The 21,921-nt window shown below is 38.5% G+C and overlaps 1 protein-coding gene across 1 annotated transcript in view; it reads left to right on the plus strand.

Moving 5' to 3' along the window:
- LOC128638940 (guanylate-binding protein 1) overlaps window positions 1-21,921 on the plus strand; it is a 147,027-nt gene that overhangs the window by 85,203 nt on the left and 39,903 nt on the right. Inside the window, exons 7-8 of the mRNA XM_053691070.1 lie at window positions 5,110-5,393; window positions 6,520-6,732. Of these exons, the coding sequence (XP_053547045.1) occupies window positions 5,110-5,393; window positions 6,520-6,732 (497 nt within the window). The remainder of the gene's footprint in view (window positions 1-5,109; window positions 5,394-6,519; window positions 6,733-21,921) is intronic.

Raw genomic sequence — 21,921 nt, forward strand, 5'->3', positions numbered from 1 at the left:
AACACTTTCCATGCTCTAATTCAACCACTAGTCTTTGTCAAACCTTTGGGTAGTCATATTTTTGTGTTATTTTTCATACACATTGTACTTTAGGCATGGATTCTCAATTCCTGTTATGTGTTACTGTGATAAAACACCTCAAAATGTGTTCAAAAACATCTCTTGAGTACAGTGATAACACCCATGAATCGGTTTGTCAGGTTTTCAGGGGGCTAAAATGCCTTATTTTTAGGGGGTGCATTTCAGTTTTCCAACTTGGAATTTTCACATCTGTCATCATGTACCCATGTCCTATTTGCAACATTTCTGAAGCCGTGCAATGTAATTTACCCCCATCAAACCATATATTTTTGAAATGTAGACACCCTAGGCTATTTGACATGCTGGTATTTTAACACTTTCCATGCACTAATTCAACCACCAGTCTTTGTCAAACTTTTGGGTATTTTACATACACATTGTAGTTTAGGCATGAATTATCAACTCCTGTTATATGATACTGGCAAAAAACATCTCAATATGTATTCAACAACATCTTCTGAGTACAGTGATACCACCTATGCATAGGTTTGTTAGGTAGTTTGGGGTTTGCAATGCCAAACTTCTGACATATGTTAAATTTGAAAAAATCACACACATCTTCTTTGCCTATCTTCTTTTGGGGTGCCTTTTTACATACCCCAATTTATTTGTTCACCATGAACGTGCATATATTTCAGAAGTTGAGACCCCAAGGTATTGCATATGGGCTGTTTTGATGCCTTTGATGCAACTGTTTTAGTAAAAAAAAAAGTGGAGAAAGTGAGTGGTGGTATTTTTTTTATTTTTACACACACATTGCTTTTTGGCTGTGATTTAGGAGAGCCTGTTGTAAGTTATTGCAAGAAAACACTCCAGGTTGTTTTCTGCAAGACCTCCTGAGTACACCTATGACCCCCTATGCATAGGTTTACCAGGATTTTGGGAAGGTTCTGTTACAGTTTTATGACTTGTAATTTGAGTTAAAAGTGAGAGTATTTCTTCTGATAGGCCTATCTTTAGTTTGGGGCCTATCGCATACCCCAGTTTTATTTTATTTATTGCCATTAAAGTGTATATATTTGAAATGTTGACACCCCAAGGTATTGTATATGGTGTGCTTTGATTCAACCGTTTTAGCCAAAAAAAAAACTGGAGAAAGTGTATGGTGGTAATTTTTACATTTTCATTTTTACACACAAATTGCTTTTGACTATGATTTAGGAGTGTCTGTTGTAAGTTATTGCAAAAAAACACTCCAGGTTGTTTTCTGCAAGACTTTCTGAGTACACCTATGCCCCCCATGCATAGGTTTGACAGGATTTTGGGAAGGTTCTGTTAAAATTTTATGATTTGTAATTTTAGTTAAAAGTGAGAGTATTTCTTCTGATTGGCTTATCTTTAGTTTGGGGCCTATCGCATACCCCAGTTTTATTTATTGCTGTGAAAGCATATATATTTGAAATGTTGACCCCCCCAAGGTATTGTATATGGTGTCCTTTGATATAACTATTATAGCCCAAAAATTGGAGAAAGTGTATGGTGGCAATTTTAAGTTTTACACACACTTTGCTTTTTGACTATGATTTAGGAGAGCATGTTGTAAGTTATTACAAAAAAACGCTCCAGGTTGTTTTCAGCAAGGCCCCCTGAGTATACCAATGACCCCCATGCATAGGTTTGACAGGGGTTTTGGTAAAATACAGCACCAATTTTAGAACTTCTAAAAAATAGTGTAGTGAAATGTAAAAATCTGGCACAGTAAAAGTAAAAAAAAAAAAAAAAGACTCTAACAGTGAGCATAACAAAAAAAAAAAAAAACTGAACGGCAAATAATAAAAAAAAAAAAATGCAGAGTCCATGCTGTCCAGGGCAATCAGGACAGTAATATGTGGTGTCCTTTCTCTGCCCCCTCTTGGTACAGACTCTTTTTTTTGAGGTTTCTGCTTTGCCACAGTAGGGGGGATTTTAAAAATAAAATGGGTAGCCCAACTCTGCTCTCTCCCATCACCGCCCCGGGAGCAGGTGCATCTTGGTACAAAATCCCCAAAATGATCTGGAGCTGAAACTGTAAAAAAGTCAGTTTAATTGCGGGGTTTGCTTTTTTGAACAACAAAAAAATGTTGTGGGTTGCAAATTGCATCCTTTTTGTACCAGGCCTTTGACTTCCGCATAATTAGGTAGGGCTTCAGCAGCTGATCTGCCAAATCAACCCCACCCACATACCGGTAATAAGCCTTGATGCACACTGGCTTCATTGTGCTCTCAGCCTTGCCACGTACAGAGTCCTCTACAGTCCTCTCTGTGTGGATGGTGGTAAGAAGGTATATATCCTTCTTATCTCTGTACTTAACTGCCAACAGCTCCTCTTGGTGCAGAGCTGATGTCTCCCCCCTTCGTAGCCGGGTGCGTGCAAGTTGTCCTGGGAAACCAGTGCAGTTCTTTTTAATTGTACCGCAAGCTACTGTATCAAAGCAATACAGTAGCTTGAACAAAAGGATACTTGTATAGAAATGATCTAAATACAAGTGGTACCCTTTGTTCATCAGGGGTAATATCAGGTCCCAGACAATCTTGCCACTGGTTCCCATATGTTCTGGGCAACCTGGAGAGTCAAGGTGGCTATCCTTTCCCTCGTACACCCGGAAGGTCTGAGTATACCCAGTCTCGCTCTCACAGAGCTTATACATCTTTACCCCATACCTGGAGCGTTTGGAAGGAATATACTACTTGAATCCCAGTCTTCCCTTATACTTTATCAGGGATTCATCCACGCATATATTCCTTCCAAGTGTATAAGCCTCTGCAAATCTGGCAGCAAAGTGGGTAATCAGGGGGCGGATTTTATACAGCCTGTCAAATTGGGGATGCTTCCTAGGGGGGCACAGGCTGTTGTCGCTGAAGTGCATGAAATGTAGAATCATTTCATACCTTTTCCATGACATACTCTGGGAGAAAATGGGGGTAGAGCAGATGGGGCTACTGCTCCAGTAGGAGCGAATGGAGGGTTTCTTTTAATTCTGGCACATTGATGGGGGCCCATTGCTGCTTTGCCAAATATGAGTCAGGCTTTGCAGCACGGAACTGATGGGCATATTAATTAGTTTGGGCGACAATGTTCCCCAATACATCATCACCCAGAAACACCTCCATAAACTGTTGGGGGCTAAACGCTGCGACATCCATATTGATGCCAGGATTGGCAGTGAAGGGTGGGATTTCTGGCCTTTGGTGATGAGGCACTACCCACTCCTCAGCAGCAATGCCAGCTGGAGCAACACGTCTCCTTCTGGAAAAAGGGCTAGCAGCCACAGATACATCACTATCAGTTGAGACTGTGGTATGGATTTATCATAGTGCGAGCGGACATGATACAATTTAGCATATCAAGTCCGCTGCACATCAATAAATGCTGACAGTATACGCTGTTGGCATTTATTATTGCACCAGCAGTTATTGTGAACTGCTTGTGCAATGCTACCCCCTGCAGATTTGTGGCCAATCGGGGGAGTGTCAATCAACCAGATTGTATTCAATTGGGTTGATTTCTGTCCGCAGCCTCAGAGCAGGCGGACAAGTTATGGAGCAGCAGTCTTAAGACCGCTGCTTCATAACTTCTGTTTCCGGCGAGCCTGAAGGCTCGTGCGGAAATAAGGGCATCAAGCTCCATACAGAGCTTGATAAATCGCCCACTGTATCTAATGATGTATCTGAGCATATGGCAGGGTCAAAATTGGGGTCAGACACAAGGATGGCATACGCCTCCTCAGCACTATATATTCTCCGTGTCTCACAAAAAAAGCTAGGGGTTAATGGCTCTGAAAAGAACCTTTGGGTCTCACAATTCTTAACAGATATATTAGATAAATCTCTCTCTCCTAAACACAGATCTCTCTCTCTCTCCCACAAAAACACAAGTGAGGAGTAAGATCCACACTGATCAGAGTCAATATGTACTAATATTAACATGATCAGACAAATGGGATTTTTTATTATTAAAAATTAAATTATAGAGCAAGCTCTGATTGGATGACACTACCCTGCCCCTATGATGAGGCAGGCTAGGGACACCCCCAGAAGCCCCATGATGCACTGGGCATTGCCATCTTTGAAGCCACATGGGGTGGGGGAGGGGGGCTATGTGGTGCTTTTATTAAAGTTATTTTTACAACTTACTGAGTGCCTTGACCCACCGAGGCACTCAGCACACAAGCAGAGTATCTGAAGCATGTCTGATCACTTCCGATGCACTGCTAGACTGTCAGGCTCCACGTGGAGCGAAACCAGAAATGATCACTCATGGGGAGTGATCAATCCGGGGCCCTGCAGTCAGGAACAGTATTGCAGGATGCCTCGACTTTGAGGCATCGCTGCAATACTGTTAGAGTGGCTGGAAGCGATCTCGATCACTTCCAGAGCTCAGATTACCTGAGGACATACAGGGTACGTCCTCGTCGTTAAGAGGTTAAATAACTCTTCACTTGTAATCTGGCCCATAATCTGCAAAAGCAAGAAATCAGCTAATAACTGTGCAAATAGATAAATAATAAGCTCGGCACAAGATCATGCAAAGTATAGTACCAAATCACTGGATTTAATATAAACAATCTAAATCATGATTTATTATTTCTGGGTTGCACAGGTGATCTAATCCACATAAGTAAGTTTAAAAAGAAAAGTATACAGTCCTGAAAAAGTTAAAACTAAATGTCTGTTGACACCCTTTAGGCTAAGGACATAACCCTAAAAAACAATACCATGTGCAGGAGTTGATCGGCGTGAAGCAGCTGGTGCCATGCGCAGACCAACTAATCACAGACCAGCTAATCGATAATAAGAATCGTTGACAACTATTTTCATTATCGATTACATTGATTAGTTGTTGCAGCTCTAATTTCAACCACTGCTTTGTATCACAACCGCATATGCTAGTTGATTGACTTTGAAAGCTTCATCCAGTATATAGCAGAGCTTTTAAAAAGCATAGTAGTTGATGTAGACTGACTACGTCATAGTCATGCTTAGATTACATTTAGGTTGTTCTGATTTATTTTAAAGAAAAACTAAAATTGAATCCTTTCTGTGTTCCAGTGCTGGGCACTCTCACAGTCACATATGTAGAAGCGATAAGGAGTGGCTCAGTTCCCTGCATGGAGAATGCAGTGACAGCTCTTGCAGAGATAGAGAATACAGCAGCCATACAGGATGCTTTGTCTTCATATGAGGTTGACATGAACGAGCTGGCAAGCAAGTTTCCAACAGAAACGCAAGAGGAGTTCTTAAATCATCATAGTGCGTGTGAAAAGAAGGCAATAAAAGTATTTTTGAACAGATCGTTTAAGGATGACAAACGAGAATATCAGGTCCAACTAACAGTAAGTTACTGGAATATTTACATCATTTATGCTAAAGGGGATTTTTTGGAACACTTACCGCTAACTCTTAGGTTATTCCTGCTTGTCATAATGTACAAAGACCATCTACAGTCAACGATTCACCACCATACATTAATATTATTATATTTCCTTTAGTAAAAACAAATATGTTAAATCAAAGTAAACATAAAAAACAGCAAATAACTTACTTAAAATTAGCACTTAAAATGTCTCACTGTAGACCCTACCCTCAGTGTGATAGGAGTGGAGACTTAAAGGTTTAGGAAAACCAACAAAAACTTGCATGATTCAGATCATGTAATTTTAAGACATTTTTGAATTCACTTCTATTTTCAAATGTACTTTATTCTCTTGGTATCCGTTGTTGCAAAAAAAAAAAGTATGTATCCAACACTAGTGGGAGCTAGCTGGTTATTGTTGCCTGCGCACATTTGTCTCTTGCGATTGGCTGACTAGATGTGTTGAGCTGCTCTTTCAACAAAGAATACCAAGTTAATGAAACAAATTTGATAATAGAAGTAAATTAGAAAGTTGTTAAAAATGGCATGCTCTACATGAACAAGACAGAAACATTTTGGGTTTCATGTCCCTTAAGTTTAATTCTGCCCGTTTGGAGCATGAACAAATCTGACTCCCTGTTTATATAATTTATTCACTTAATACTAAACCAACTCTAGAAGTTTTATCAGGCTAGACAAACCTTCCTGCAGAGACCACAGCTTTCTTTTAGGGCTGTTACAATAAGTAATGGACACTGCACAAAGTGTCCATTGGAGCATGAACAAATCTGACTCCCTGTTTATATAATTTATTCACTTTATACTAAACCAACTCTAGAAGTTTTATCAGGCTAGACAAACCTTCCTGCAGAGACCACAGCTTTCTTGTAGGGCTGTTACAATAAGTAATGGACACTGCACAAAGGAAGTTTAAAAACATAAATAAAAGGTAAAATCCATATAAATAGATGAATAATAGATATTGCAATGATTTCTATTACATATAGGCCACTGCTTAGTGTTTTTTTTTATTACAACAATAAAACAGGCTGTTTAATATACCTTTAATGATTATGCTTTATGTTTTATTTATTTTTTCTATTTAGAGTTTTTTGCAAAAGAAATTTGAGGAGTTTTCAAGATGCAACCAAGAAAAATCTATCACAAAATGTAGAAACCTAATTAAGCAACTAAATGCTAATATGGAAGAAAAGATGAAACGTGGAGATTTCTGCAAGGCCGGAGGACACAAAATATTTGCAAAAGAAAAAGAGACTCTGATAAATGCTTATAATAATACCCCTGGCAAAGGAATAAAGGTACAGTGACATCTAAAAAGAGTAAAGATTATAGTAACCTTGTTGCACACAGTTATGAATGTATTATAAAGGTATTTACAAAACCTTCGTATCAACAGGAATGCTGTCTGTTGTTTTGAATAGGAATTATAAGAAGTTGTCCTTACAGCAGGTAAAGGGTTAATAAACACGGTGACACAAATGATTTGCTGCGTTGAGTTTATACTGGTATCTCTATATGATATACGTAACAGTTCTTAAACAGCCACCTTAAAGGGATAGTAAAGTCCAAATTAAACTTTCATGAGTCAGATAGGGCATGTAATTTTAAACAACTTTCTATTTCACTTTTATCATCGATTCTGCTTTGTTCTCTTGGTATTCTTAATTAAAAGCTGAACCTAGGTAGGCTCATATGCTAATTTAGAGACAAACAAAACAGATGTACAAAATATGTTAGAATGTTGACAAACAATATCTATGTACACAGGTTAAAATACTCCCCTCTGTATATACCGCTGCCGTCTATCAGTCTCTCCCAAAATGAGACAGTGGTAATTGTAGTGGTGTGTGGTATAGAGGCGCAGGTGTTTTCTTGTTCTGTGCTCCAAAATTGCTCTGAAAAAGTTCAGAGTCCAGCTTCCTCTCAAAGATCTGAATGATATTTTGTAATTAAGTATTAGGTATTCTCCCAATCCACTGTAGCTGTGAATACAGGATAACGTACTTTAAATGCAGTATACAACTGGTGCACCAGTCATAAGCTAATTTCTAAGCCATTAAAGGCCGCCTCTTATCTGAAAGCATTTGACAGTTTTTCACAGCTAGAGGGCGTTAGTTCATATGTTTCACTTAAATAACATTGTGCTCATGCACGTGGAGTTGTTTTAAAGTCAGCACTAATTGCCTAAAATGCAAGTCTGTCAAAAGATCTGAGATAAGGGGGCAGTCTGCAGAAGCTTAGATACAAGGTAATTACAGAGGTAAAAAGTATATTTCTATAAGAGTGTTGGTTATGCAAAACTGGGGAATGGTAAATAAAGGGATTGGTTATCTTTTTAAACAATAACATTTTTGGTGTTTACTATCCCTTTAATCCCTTTAAAGGGATATGGAACCCAAACATATTTATTTTGTGATTCAGACAGAACATACCCTTTTTAAAAAGTTTCCAATGTACTTCTATTATCAATTATGCTTCGTTCCCATAATATTCTGCATTGAAGAGATACCTAGGTAGGTGTCTGGAGCACTAGATGGCAGAAAATAGTGCTGCTATCTAGTGCGCTTGCAAATGGATAACATTCTTGCAAAACTAGAAGTTGTGTAAAATCGCATGCTCTACCGGAATCATGAAAGAACAATTTTGGGTTCACCTTCATCTGCACTTGGAAGTTACATTTATGCAGTTGTTATAACTAAAAGAGGGAAAAAAGTTCAAGAACTAAAGCCTGAGCGTATGCAATATGCTTTCAGCCTATTAAATACAGTAGGATTGTAAAGTCTATGCAATAACTTTTACTTTGAATGTCAAATTAACAGTAGAATTGTTTCTGACAAATTTCCTTTAATTTCTTTGTCCCCTGTATCTTGTGACAGACTTCAGCCAATCACAGACTTGTATATGTATATAAGCTGTGAACGCTTGTTGCACATGCTCAGTAGGAGCTGGTTCCTCACAAACACCTAGATTAGAGTTTTACACTAAACAGTGTGCGAAAATAATGCCCAAAAAATTGCGTTATTTCACTCTCCTTCCTTAGTGCTGCCATTTCGAGTTACTGAAAAGCCTCCTTCTGCTGTGCGTTATTGTGCATTAAGCTCTATACCGCACAAATGCCGAGGGCTGATTTGACGTGCTTGTGCACGCTTTTCCCCATAAACATCAATGAGGAGAAAGTGTTAGAAAAAAATCTAACACCAGAAGTGCAGAATGGCGATCATTTTAACGCAACCCCATTGATGTCTATGGGGGGGAAAGAAAGTTATGTTTAAACCAAACACACTAACATAAACCCCTAGTCTAAACACCCCTAATCCGCCGCCCCTGACAACACCAACACTAAATAAAGTCATTAACCCCTAATCCGCCGCTCCCTGACATCGGCAACACTATAATAAAGTTAATAACCCCTAATTTGCCGCTCCTTGACATCGCAGAGACTATAATAAAGTTATTAACCCCTAAACCGCTGGTCCCCGACATCGCCACCACTAAATAAAATGATTAACCCCTAAACCTCTGGCCTCCAACATCGCAAATCACTAGATAAACCTATTAGCCCCTAAACCTAACACTCCCCTAACTTTAAATTAAAATTACAATATAACTATATTTAAATACTGTGAATAAAAACTTACCTGTGAAATAAAAATAAACCTAACATTAAACTATAAATTAACCTAACCTTACTATTCTAATAAAATAAAAAAAACTACCAATTAAAAATCCTAAATTAAAAATGAAAAAAAAAAATAATCCTACGAAAATTTTTAAAAAATCATGTAAAAACATTACAAAAAATAATAAATTAAATTTTCAATAAACTACCAATAGCCCTTAAAAGGGCCTTTTGTAGGACATTGCCCTAAGTTAAACATCTCTTTTACCTGGAAAAATATACAAAGTCCACCCAACACTAAAACCCACCACCAAACCAACCCCCCAAAATAAAAAACCTAACTAGCATTTGTATGGGCATTTGCCCAAAGCCCTAATTAAAAAAAACTCCACCCCCCCAAAAAAAAAAACCACTAACCAGAATACCTAATCACGGTTCCTGAAGTCCGGACATCCATCTCCATCCAGTTGGCGAGAAGTCTTCATCCATTCGGCGAGAAGTCTTCATCCAGGCGGTGATATCTTCATCCATCCTGGGGGCGTGTCTTCTATCTTCATCCCGGTAGTGGGGAGCCATCCTGGAAGCCGATGCCATCCTGCGCGGAGTGTCCTCTTCATACGGTCACCACCATACACTGAGGCTCCAATGCAAGGTACCCATTTCAAAATGGCGTACCTTGCATTCCTATTGGCTGATTTGATTCTTAAAATTCAAATCAGCCAATACGATGAGAGCTACTGAAATCCTATTGGCTGTTCAAATCAGCCGATAGGAATGCAAGGTACGCCATTTTGAAACAGGTAACTTGCATTGAAGCTTCAGTGCGGTGATCGTATGAAGAGAAGATGCTCTGCGCAGGATTTTACTGTTGGGGGACTTTGTATTTTTATCCAGGTAAAAGAGTTGTTTAACATAGGGCAATGCCCTACAAAAGGCCCTTTTAAGGGCTATTGGTAGTTTATTGTAGACTAGGGGTGTTTTTATTTTGGGGGGCTTTTTATTTTTTTAGGGCTATTAGATTAGGTGTAATTGTTGTTATTTTTGATAATTTCGTTTATTTTTTGTAATCTTAGTACTTTTTTATTTTTCATAACTTAAGTGTTTATTTTTTTGTAATGTTAGATTTTTAATTTTTTTTCGTTGGATTAGTTTTTTTAAATTTGTAATTTAGGATTTTTAATTGGTAGTTTTTTTTATTTTATTAGAATAGTAAGGATAGGTTAATTTATAGTTTAATGTTAGGTTTATTTTTATTTCACAGGTAAGTTTTTATTTATTGAAATATAGTTATATTGAAAATTTGTATTTAAAGTTAGGGGGTGTTAGGTTTAGGGGTTAATAGTTTAATTTAGTGTTTTGTGATGTGGGGGGCCTGAGGTTTAGGGGTTAATAGGTTTATTTACTGGCGTCGATGTGGGAGGCCGGAGGTTTAGGTTTATTTAGTGGCAGCAATCTCGGGGAGTGGCAGTTTAGGGGTTAATAACTTTATTATAGTGTTGGCGATGTCGGGGAGCAGTGCTTTAGGGGTTACTAGAGAAGATGCTCTGCGCAGGATTTTACTGTTGGGGGACTTTGTATTTTTATCCAGGTAAAAGAGTTGTTTAACATAGGGCAATGCCCTACAAAAGGCCCTTTTAAGGGCTATTGGTAGTTTATTGTAGACTAGGGGTGTTTTTATTTTGGGGGGCTTTTTATTTTTTTAGGGCTATTAGATTAGGTGTAATTGTTGTTATTTTTGATAATTTCGTTTATTTTTTGTAATCTTAGTACTTTTTTATTTTTCATAACTTAAGTGTTTATTTTTTTGTAATGTTAGATTTTTAATTTTTTTTCGTTGGATTAGTTTTTTTAAATTTGTAATTTAGGATTTTTAATTGGTAGTTTTTTTTATTTTATTAGAATAGTAAGGATAGGTTAATTTATAGTTTAATGTTAGGTTTATTTTTATTTCACAGGTAAGTTTTTATTTATTGAAATATAGTTATATTGAAAATTTGTATTTAAAGTTAGGGGGTGTTAGGTTTAGGGGTTAATAGTTTAATTTAGTGTTTTGTGATGTGGGGGGCCTGAGGTTTAGGGGTTAATAGGTTTATTTACTGGCGTCGATGTGGGAGGCCGGAGGTTTAGGTTTATTTAGTGGCAGCAATCTCGGGGAGTGGCAGTTTAGGGGTTAATAACTTTATTATAGTGTTGGCGATGTCGGGGAGCAGTGCTTTAGGGGTTACTATATTTAAATAGTGTTGGCGATGTGGGTGGGCGGCAGATTAGGGATTAATAAATGTATTTAATAGTCGCGATGTGGGTGGGCAGCAGATTAGAGGTTAAGAAGTTTTAAATAGTGTTTGCAATGCGGGAGGGCTCTCAGATGGCGGTATGGATCGTGTCGGTATAGGCTGTAACGCAAGCATTTTAGCTAGACCGCACAACCTGTAATTCTGGCGCTATAAAAATCCCATACAAAAAACGTCATTTTATTGAGTGCGGAATGGACGTTGCGTTACAGGCTAAAATGCTTGCGTTACTGCTATACCGACACGTAATATGTGTTCCTGGCCATTAGGCTGGAATGGCCATTTTTTCAGCGGTATTGCTGAACCGCAAAACTCGTAATTTAGCCGAAAGTTTGCACCTAACTCTGGGCACATCCTCCAGGAATGGGCAGCTTACCATTTACAATGTTTTACTCTATCTCTCTTACAGACAAAGGCGTCTGCCAGACTCCAGCAACTAAAAACAAAAACTTTCTCCAAGGGCCAGATCTAAACTTGCAATTTCAGGCAAGGTTTTTCTCGCCTACCCTCGCAGGGGCTGCCTTGGTGGAATTATCACAAAAAAGGGGCAGTCCCTGCAAGTGGCGAGATGTCTCCAAATGAAAGTAATGGAGCTTGCTGGAAAAAGACACTTCACACCGTGGAGTGAAGTTAGTAGTGAGCAGGAGGCGCACTTTAAAAATTAAATCCTGCAGCCAATATAAATCACATTACACTGCTTTCTGCATCCAGCATCTTACAGTTGCCTATATTTTCGTATACATGTGTTGTGTCTATTAGGGTTTTAAAGGGACATGAAACCCAAATTTTTTCTTTCATGATTTAGAAAGAGCATACAATTATAAACAACTTTCTAATTTACTTCTATTATCTATTTTGCTTCATTCTCTTGATATTCTTTTCTGAAAAGCATATCCAGATATGCTTAGTAGCTGCTGATTGGTAGTGGCACATAGATGCCTCCTGTGATTAGTTCACTGTGTGCATTGCTATTTCTTCATTAAAGTATATCTAAATAATAAAGCAAATTAGGTAATAGAAGTAAATTGGAATGTTGTTTAAAATTATATTCTCTACCTTAATCATGAAAGAAAATGTTTGGGTATAGTGTTCCTTTAAGTATTTTGAGAAAGCTCCCCAACTTTTAGTGTGCGAGAAAAAACTGTGAGGTCTGCAGACAATTTCATATATGCATAATTTCTTGCTTTTGTTGCACATCCATCGTACTTAAATTACGATTAACACTGTGCATAGTTTATACAATGTATTCCTGTGTTATTTGCAAAAAAAGTTTAAATTTTTTATAAAATACGATTTTTGGTGAACAATTTTGTTACGATTTTTGATGCACCTTAACAATACAATTTTTTCCTGATTATTTTTGTGTGAATGGTTCAATTATTCATATTGCATGATGTTTAAATATGAATTTTATTGTGCACATTTCATACGAAAATGCAGTATACGCCTCTTAAGGAGAATCGCTATTTTCAGGGTAAAAAGTGCCTTTAGATTATTCCACAAGTGAATAGAAGAACTGGTGAGCTTTTGTTAATAATCTCGCCAGACCGGAGAGCTTCAGATCATTGGCCCCACATGTATGAGGTGTGATAAATAAAATGTTACATATTGCCACAAGGACTGCACCATATTGTGCTCAAGACACATGCACACTCCTGAACACATCTAGATACATTCTTTAACAAAAGGTTAGCAAAAGAACCAAGCAACTTTGGCAACATAAAAAAACATTTTTTTTTAAATTGAATGCTCTGTTTGTCTATCTGAATCAAGAAAGTAAAATACATATAGGGCCAGATTACAAGTGGCACGCTAAATTTCTTTCCTATGGCATGGAGAGTCCACGAAACATTCTAATTACTAGTGGGATATTCACTCCTGGCCAGCAGGAGGAGGCAAAGAGCACCCCAGCAGAGCTGTTAAGTGTCACTTCCCTTACCCAAGGAATTATTTGCCTTGATCACGGGAGGATGGCGAAGATGGTGTCTGAAGATTTTAATCCTTTTAATGGGTACTTTTCCCTGCAAGCAAGGATTGGGTCTATGATATGTCCATGTCAATCTCTTTAGTAAGAGTAATGGTGGCTATTAGCAGTTAGAAGACCGAGAGGTAGTCTTTGCTTAAACTTCTAACATTATTGCTACCCCTATTATAGAAAGTCAGTTGGTTACTCTGTTCTTTCTTTTCTATAGGTCCCTGGTAGATATGGGGAGCTGCCACACCTCAGAAAACAGCTCCTGCCTGACAGAGCAGGATCCACAGGTAAGTGCTTTCCCTTCTAGGTTTAAAGATACCGGCACTATAGGGGTTAAATCCTTATGGAAAGTATTTAAATCTGTTTTAGGGGCACTGCTTTTATGTGAAAAGAGGCATCATTTTTTATTGGGGGTTTAGAGATGGAAGAGTGTATGAAGTATTTGACAGGTGTTTGTTTTACTTCCTACTTGTTGCAATCACTTTTCAGTTCATCTTATTGGCCTAATCCCTTTTGCTGTGCTGCTGTTGGTTTTTGCGCCGTTTTTGTTTGGCGCAATTTAAAAAAAAAGTTTTTCTTTATTGCGTTCACGTGACTGCTCCTTGGCACTTCCGGTTTTTGGCTTCTCTGTTCAGATCGGAATTTTCTGCAGCGAGTGTGGAGGCTATATTTTCTTGTATCTACAGTGGCAAGTGGATTTGGCCTGTTCCGGTAACAAGGAGGTGTTTTTTGCTACCGGGTGTGTCTGTTTTTCTGTGCTATTGGGATAGCAACTTCTGGAGGGGTAAAACCTTTGCAGACCTGAGGGTTTTACATACTTATTTATGTTTTATTGCTTCATATAAATAAACTTAATTTGACATTTAAATGTTTTTGTTAATTGTGAACTGATACCCAATTATGGACACTAATACTGAAGTTGATAATTGGCTAAGATAATTCCTCCTGTACAGTTTTGCTCTTCATGTTTAAATAAAACTTTAAAGTTTAAAGATAAGATGTCTCTCCCTGAGCCTCCTGTCTCTCAGGATAGTGTTATCCTAGCTACACCTCAGCTTTCCCCCCAAGCTTCACATACAGTGCCCTGCGGTTCCTCTCAACCTCCTGGTGGTGTTTTTTATTTACCTGGGGATTTCACTGTGCAGATAACTTCTGCTGTTTCTGCAGCTTTATCAGCTTTTCCAAAGGTTTCTAGCAAACAAAAGAGGAAATCTAAACATATTGATGTTAGTAACACTGACTATGCTAAAGCTGCATTAGTCAGTTTGTCTCAATTATCTGATGAGGATGATTTTTTAGTGGATTCTGAGGGGGAAATGTCAGATTCTGATACTGTAGTGACAATTTCTGCAGATTCAGAGGAGATTAATTTCATATTTAAGTTAGAACACCTTCGAGTTCTTTTGAAGAGGTTCTTGCTACTTTTGAAGAATCCGAATCTGTTCCGGAGAATCCAAAGAGGTCTAGTAAGCTTAATAGGGTATATGATGTACCCTCATCTGTGGAAGTATATTCAGTTCCAGACCGTATGGCAGATATTATAACTCAGGAATGGGATAAACAAGGGATTCCCCAGGGATTCCTTTTTCCCCGTCCCTGTTTTTAAAAAAATGTTTCCTGTTGCTGACTCTATTCATGATTTGTAGCGCACGGTACCCAAGGTAGAGGGACCTATCTTTACTCTGGCTAAGAGAACTACTATTCCTATGGAAGATAGTTGTTCTTTCAAGGATCTCATGGATAAGAAGCTTGAGGCTTTTTTGAAGAAGATGTACATCCATCATGGATTACTGGGACAGCATCTTATTGGTGCGATACTTTATCCAATCTTATCCTAGAAGAGACTACTATAGAGGAGTACACGACAGGATCAGGGCTCTCAAGCTAGCCAACACATTTATTTGTGATGCCAACATGCTAGTTCTTAGGTTGGGTGCTAAGATATCAGGTTTTATTGTTTCAGCTTGCAGAGCTGTCTGGTTAAAATCTTGGTCTACAGGGGGGGGCGGAGCTAACCGCCATACTGAATGGATGCAAGCTAGAGGAGCTCTCCCAAAACTTCTGGTACTAAAAGGGTTTAAAGACACCTACCTACTTGTAACTAGACCTACCAACCTCTGCAGTGCATCAGAGACCTAGCGAGGCCCTGAGAGCAAGTGTTTCAACAATGCAAGTACCGGCTTTGGAACAGAGGCACATGGCAATGATAGGGGCCTACCATAAAGATATACAGCCTAGCTGCGTCATCTCCTAAAGAAAGGGGCACCCAAGATATTGAGATTTGCTGTTATGTGAGTCCCTGATGTCACAGCGAGGGAAATCAGATCCTATACCCTTCAAGCTACCATTTCAATTAAAAGCGAGGAAACAGGCTTTTATAATATGCATAACAGTGTCCGCATGGATATGGCAACCTCCCTTTTTGCAGCATTATGTGACCGGCTTGACAAACACCATGCTGCGCTTGTGGACACTTTGAAAAACGCAACTAGCGCTCCTTACATTACAGATCTAATTGAAGACTCATACAATGTCACGACAGGGGATCTCTTTAACCCACATAGTATAGCTAGCCAGCAGCACCTGCACAACGGAAAGCTTGAGCCTGCTGAAAAGCCGGAATTGAAAGAGCTGGATTTCGCAAAGACCCCAGAATTTACTCGAGTCACGGATCTGGTTTCAGAGCCTGTCTTGGGTCTGCAGACCGTAAGCCTTACCTCCACAGAAGAGGGATCTACCAGCGTCTCTCCCCAGGGACCCACAACTTATCTACCGCAGCTACCTGAGGTGCCCCAGTGTTGGCTTCCTTTGGCTTGGCTTCCTTTTGCTGAGTGGCCTGACAGCTGCACACCGCTTGAGCCAGCGCGCCCTCTCTTCACATTTGGGACTGTTTACATTTTTATCTCAACAAGAACTGGCATCGGGTAATATGGAGAGGACTCCGGAGCATTCACAGGGTGTTAGCATTCAGCATAGCCGACTACTCCACACTGCCCAGCTCCTGGTGTCTTTGTTTTTGTTATAAAGTTTAATATATAAGCTGTTATATATTCTTCCCCCACCAATATGCCTTGTACAGGTTACCCTACTCTAATTGGAGACTTGATTTACTTATGTTTGAACATGCTATATCTTTGTTTATCGCTAATTAACAAATAAGAGACCCGCTGTAGTTTTACAGTATGACCACTACTATCTGTCCTAAGAATTACAACGGCTATGTTTTAATGTAGCGTACACTGAGCATTTTTGCATCCCTGCATGTTATAGCAGCTCTAGCAGTTAACTTTAAGACCTACATTTATTAGGTATATACAGGTGCTAACCTATGTCACATCATTACGTGCTGAGGGAGCCCTAACTAGCTAGTGTTAGGCTATATAATGCTCAAAGTAATTTTAGTGGCTCACTTAGTTTATATTCAGTTCCTATAGTTCATCAGAGTTCCTGGACCTCTTAAAAATCCTTACAGTAATTCTTGGTTATCTATTTAACACTTACACATTCTTGACCCCAAATGTTCATGTGCCCTTAAGCTAGCTAAGATATACAAACTTTATTAGATATATGGTGCAACTATATTGGTCTATTTGCTGCCTTTAACATATGTTACCCAGCCCTTTAACACATCATTGCAATGCAGGCATTTAATGCTACTTAACCCTATTTTTCTACTTACTGTACTAAACTAGCATAGGTTAAAATGTGTATTATGTTGTTCAAAATATTTATCTCTCTCCTACTTGCTAACCTATTGTTTGATGTTTTGCATAGCTAAACCAGATGCTATTGGTACCATTAGTATGTAATATCTATTTAGTGGTCTCATGTGATCTACTTTTGTAGGGGAAACACACCTCTCTAGATTTCAAGAAGCTTAACTCTGCAATTAAATGTTATTAGTTCTATCTTACTGTTGCTTTAGCTAACCACTTAAGTTTCAGCTGAGCACACTGAAAGTCAGCTTTTTATACAATACGTACTGCTGGCAGGTTATTCCTACTTAACCCCTACCCACCCATCATTTTTGACTTTAGGAACTAATTGCTCCCTCTAGCCATGTTCTGTTTACTATAAAGCTGGGAATCAGTATAACTCTCCCTATAGATCATTGCTTATATAACAACTAGGTATATCTACAACACTATGCCACTAGCTTCCTCTCCCTGTTTCCCCCATTAGAACTCCATAAAGTGTCACTACTCCTCATAAAGACAAAGTATACCACATTTTATCCTAAGTACCGCTATATATTACTTATAGCTTTTTTAGGACACTGCTTTTTCAGTCCTCTACCAACTCTATTTGACCCCTCTCCTTCCTTTCCCGCCGGCACCTTTTACCTGCGGGTCATATCCCTACTCCCTTTACCAGCATCGTCTATAGTTGACATCTCCCCAGGAGAGGGGCCCATGTAGTAGTCCTTTCCTTTTCGGTTATATATAATTCCACCCCCCCTGTTTGCACCCTCTCTGGGTAGCTACCCTTATTTTTACATGCCCTAGCCTTAATATGTTAAGGATGTAGATGGAAGATAACCCCACTAGAAGTTTACTTGTAAACCCTGAGACCCAATTCTATTTTATTTTTAAATAGCCCTGTAGTCTACATCTTGTAAATATAACTATCCCCACCCCACTTACATCCTCTCTGAGATGCTTCCCTTACTTTCACATACCCTAGCTTTCATTTACTAGAGGCGTAGTTTAAAAATAACCCCACTAGGAGCGTACTTAGAAGCTTTGAGATTCCATTCCATTCTACTTAGCCCTGTAGTCTGTACCTTCATAATGCTCCGCCCTCCCCTCTCCCCTTTGTTGCGAGCGGCTCTTGTCCGCTGTATTCCCCCCCCCATACATTTAGGCCTACGGGAGGCCTAACAAAAGCCAGCTCCCTACCTCTCACTATTTTCAGCTCTTAGAATACCTCTTATCTTGAGGGTAGAGACCACTTGTTACCTGTTATAAAAAAAAAAAAACGAGGCTTCTTTCCTATATGTTCCAGTCACATATATTTCATAAATATAGTTTTAAATTTTACACTTTATACTCAACGCTTAACTACTATGGACTAGTTACTAAGATAACAAATATTACATTGACACACCAGAGTTATAACCCTTGTCTGCCTTCAATATGTGAATTGTATCAGTTTCTTTATTGTTTTTGTTCCGTGCCTGGACATACTTTCTATTGTATTATTTTTACTCAATGCCTCAATAAAAAAATTTATGTAAAAAAAAAAAAAAAAAAAATCTTGGTCTACAGATGTTACATCCAAGTCCAAACTTTTATCTCTGCCTTATAAGGGTAAAACCTTGTTTGGACCAGGTCTGGCAGAAATTATTTCTGACATTACAGGTGGAAAGGGTTCTTTTCTAACTCAGGATAAAAAGAATAGACCTAAGGTTCACCAGAATTCTAATTTTCGTTCCTTTCGTAACTTTAAGGGACAGAGGTCTTCCTCTTCCAAGTCGGATTAATACAAGTCTTCTTGGAGGTCCTGTCAGCCTTGAATTAGGGGAAAGCAAGCTAAGAAGTCTTCCAATGATTCTAAATCAACATGAAGGGGCAGCCCCCAATCCTGTAGTGTATCAAGTGGGGGGCAGGCTTTCTGTTTTTTCAGCAGGCTTGTATATGCAATGCTCCAGATCCTTGGGCCATAGATATAGTTTTCCAAAAATGAAAGAAGGTTAAAAAGCGGATCACCAAATACTTAAAACTTGAGTTTTATTTAAATACAATTAAAAGTCTCATTTACACAAGGAAAAATATATCCAACAGTGGGTCAGAACACAGCTGACGCGTTTCGGCTTCCTGCCGTTGTCAAAGCTGAATAAAAATAGGCAGTGGATTGTGTCATGTTTTCAGTTGCTCTATTGTGCTGTCTAAAATACAACAGTGTATTAGGTTTTTAATACCTTATTCTACAGGCTCAACCTATATGCTTATGTTTCAAGTATGTGTAAAAAAACTTTCTTGTTCTAAATTGTGTGTATCCAAAAACATTAAAGAATTTAGCCATCTTTAACAGAACAAAAATCTCTCTTTTTACTAGAGCATTATGAAAACCATTCAATAATGTAGAAGAGCTTACAAATTCACACATGGATACAGTTGCTAGACAAAATACAACAGGTTTCTTATTTTCTCTCTCCGGAATGCGGAAGATAGAGAGATGACACTAGACTGGAAGTTGAAACTTTTTTTTCCATGGACAGGACTTTATACAAGTTACCAGCACTATTTGAGGAAATTGAAGATTTGATAATTAAAGAAAACAAACTGAAATGGGACATTTGGACTTTGGAGAATTATGTAAAGCTAAATTTAATACCAAGGGGACTTAGATTAAATAAATTCCCAACGTTTAGGAGAACATAATCCCTTATCAAGTATAGCCCTACACAGCATACCAAAACAGGTAAATTAACTATATCAACCAAATATAGGCCTGTTGAGTTGTTTAACAAAGGATTGTACAGCGATACATATTATAATTTTGAAACCCATTTTAGGCACTTTGAGTTGAACAACATAGGATAGTACAGCCTTACATATAATATTGTTCCTCCACAAACGATTGTGGTACAGCGATACATATTGTAACCTATTATAGGCACTTTGAGTTGTTCAACAAAAGATAGTACAGCCATATTTATAATATTTATAATATACTATATGATATTATAAAATTGTGCCATCCACAAATGATTATGAATACTTATAAAGAGCAAAGTATACTTTATTAAACTCCCACTAGAGATATAGTGAAAAATTGGAAAGACCACATTATTGAATGGTTTTCATAATGCTCTAGTAAAAAGAGAGATTTTTGTTCCGTTAAAGATGGGTAAATTCTTTAATGTTTTTGAATACACACAATTTAGAAAAAGAAAGTTTTGTACACATATTTGCAACATAAGCATATAGGCTGAGTCTGTAGAATAAGGTATTAAAAACCTAATACACTGTTGTATTTTAGACAGCACAATAGAGCAACTGAAAACATGACACAATCCACTCCTCCTCCAAACCAAGTAAGCGTATTAGAACAGGTTAATGGAGGTGTGTATTAATTATCTAATAGGGGTAAATTTGTTTCTATAAGAGGCAGAGATTGACTGCCCATTTTTATTCAGCTTTGACAATGGCAGGAAGCTGAAACGCCTCAGCTGTGTTCTGACCCACTGTTGAATATCTTTTTCCATGTGTGAATGAGACTTTTAATTGTATTTAAATAAATCTCAAGTTTTAAGTATTTGGTGCTCCGCTTTTGACCTTCTTTCATTTTTGGATTACTTGCTGACCACCCTAAAAGCATGAAGCACCAGAGTCAGGGTATAACCTATTCACGCTCGCTCACTGAGCAGGCTAAGAGCTGCAGAGGGATTGCACAATCAGAACCGAGGATTGATCAAAACACGGAAGTCGTTTGGAAAGAAAGATTGCAACAAACTCAACAGAGAGGACTGCACACACCCCCGGTGACGTCCGAAGAGGGAGGTCTAGAGGAACATGCTGGGTACTTTGAATGTTTGGTGGTTTCTAAACAACACAGATCCACAGTGCAAAAAGTTCTTTATCCCTAGGACCGGAAAATTCACACAGTGGGGTAGGCCGAGTTTGCTACAAGCAACTCCTGCTATCATTTCCATTTAAAAGGATCATCCTGTATAACCTAATACCTTATTAAGAAAACTTATTCAGCTATATTGGTGACGTTGTGTACCATTTACCACTGGGCATCCACACACAGAGAAAAAATACTAGTATCTTATCATCCACAACAGAGGCTGTGTAAAAAAGGAGAACTGTTTGCTTGTCTATTTCATAGATATAGTATCCCATGGTTGCAGAATAGGATTCAAATTTCTTCTTCCCAGTTCCTCTAGAGGAACATGGTCTAGGATTCTATTCAAATCTATTTGTAGTTCCCAAGAGGGATGGCACTTTTCTTTCCTTTCTGGACTTAAAGTGTCTCAATCAATTACTCAGGGTTCCATCCTTCAAGATGGAGACCATCCGTTCTATTCTTCCTTTGGTCCAAAAGGGTCAGTTCATGACGACCATAGATCTGAAGGACTCATATCTTCATGTTCCTATTCACAGGGATCATTACCAGTATCTAAGGTTTGCCTTCCTGGACAAACATTTCCAGTTTGTTGCCTTCCTTTTGGCCTTGCTACAGCTCCCAGAATTTTTACAAAGGTTCTGGGGGCTCTTCTGGCAGTGATGAGGTCCCAGGTTATTGCTATGGCACCTTATCTAGATGACATTCTAGTTCAAGCAGCATCTTTTCATCTAGCAAGATCTCATACCGAGATGTTGTTGTCTATTCTACGTGAATCTGGGAAAGAGTTTCCTTGTTTTAGATACAAGGGTATGTTTCTTGGGAACAATCATAGATTCCCTGTCCATGAAGATCTTTCTGATGGACGTCATCAAATCTAAGCTTCATGTTTCTTGCCTGTCTCTCCAGTTTGCTATTTGTCCATCTGTGGCTCAATGCATGGAGGTAATTGGACAGATGGTTGCCTCCATTGACATCATTCCTTTTGTTTGGTTCCATCTGAGACCTCTGCAGCTATGCATGTTCAGTC

Source organism: Bombina bombina, chromosome 8, assembly GCF_027579735.1.
Source record: "Bombina bombina isolate aBomBom1 chromosome 8, aBomBom1.pri, whole genome shotgun sequence".
Taxonomy (NCBI): Eukaryota; Metazoa; Chordata; class Amphibia; order Anura; family Bombinatoridae; genus Bombina; species Bombina bombina.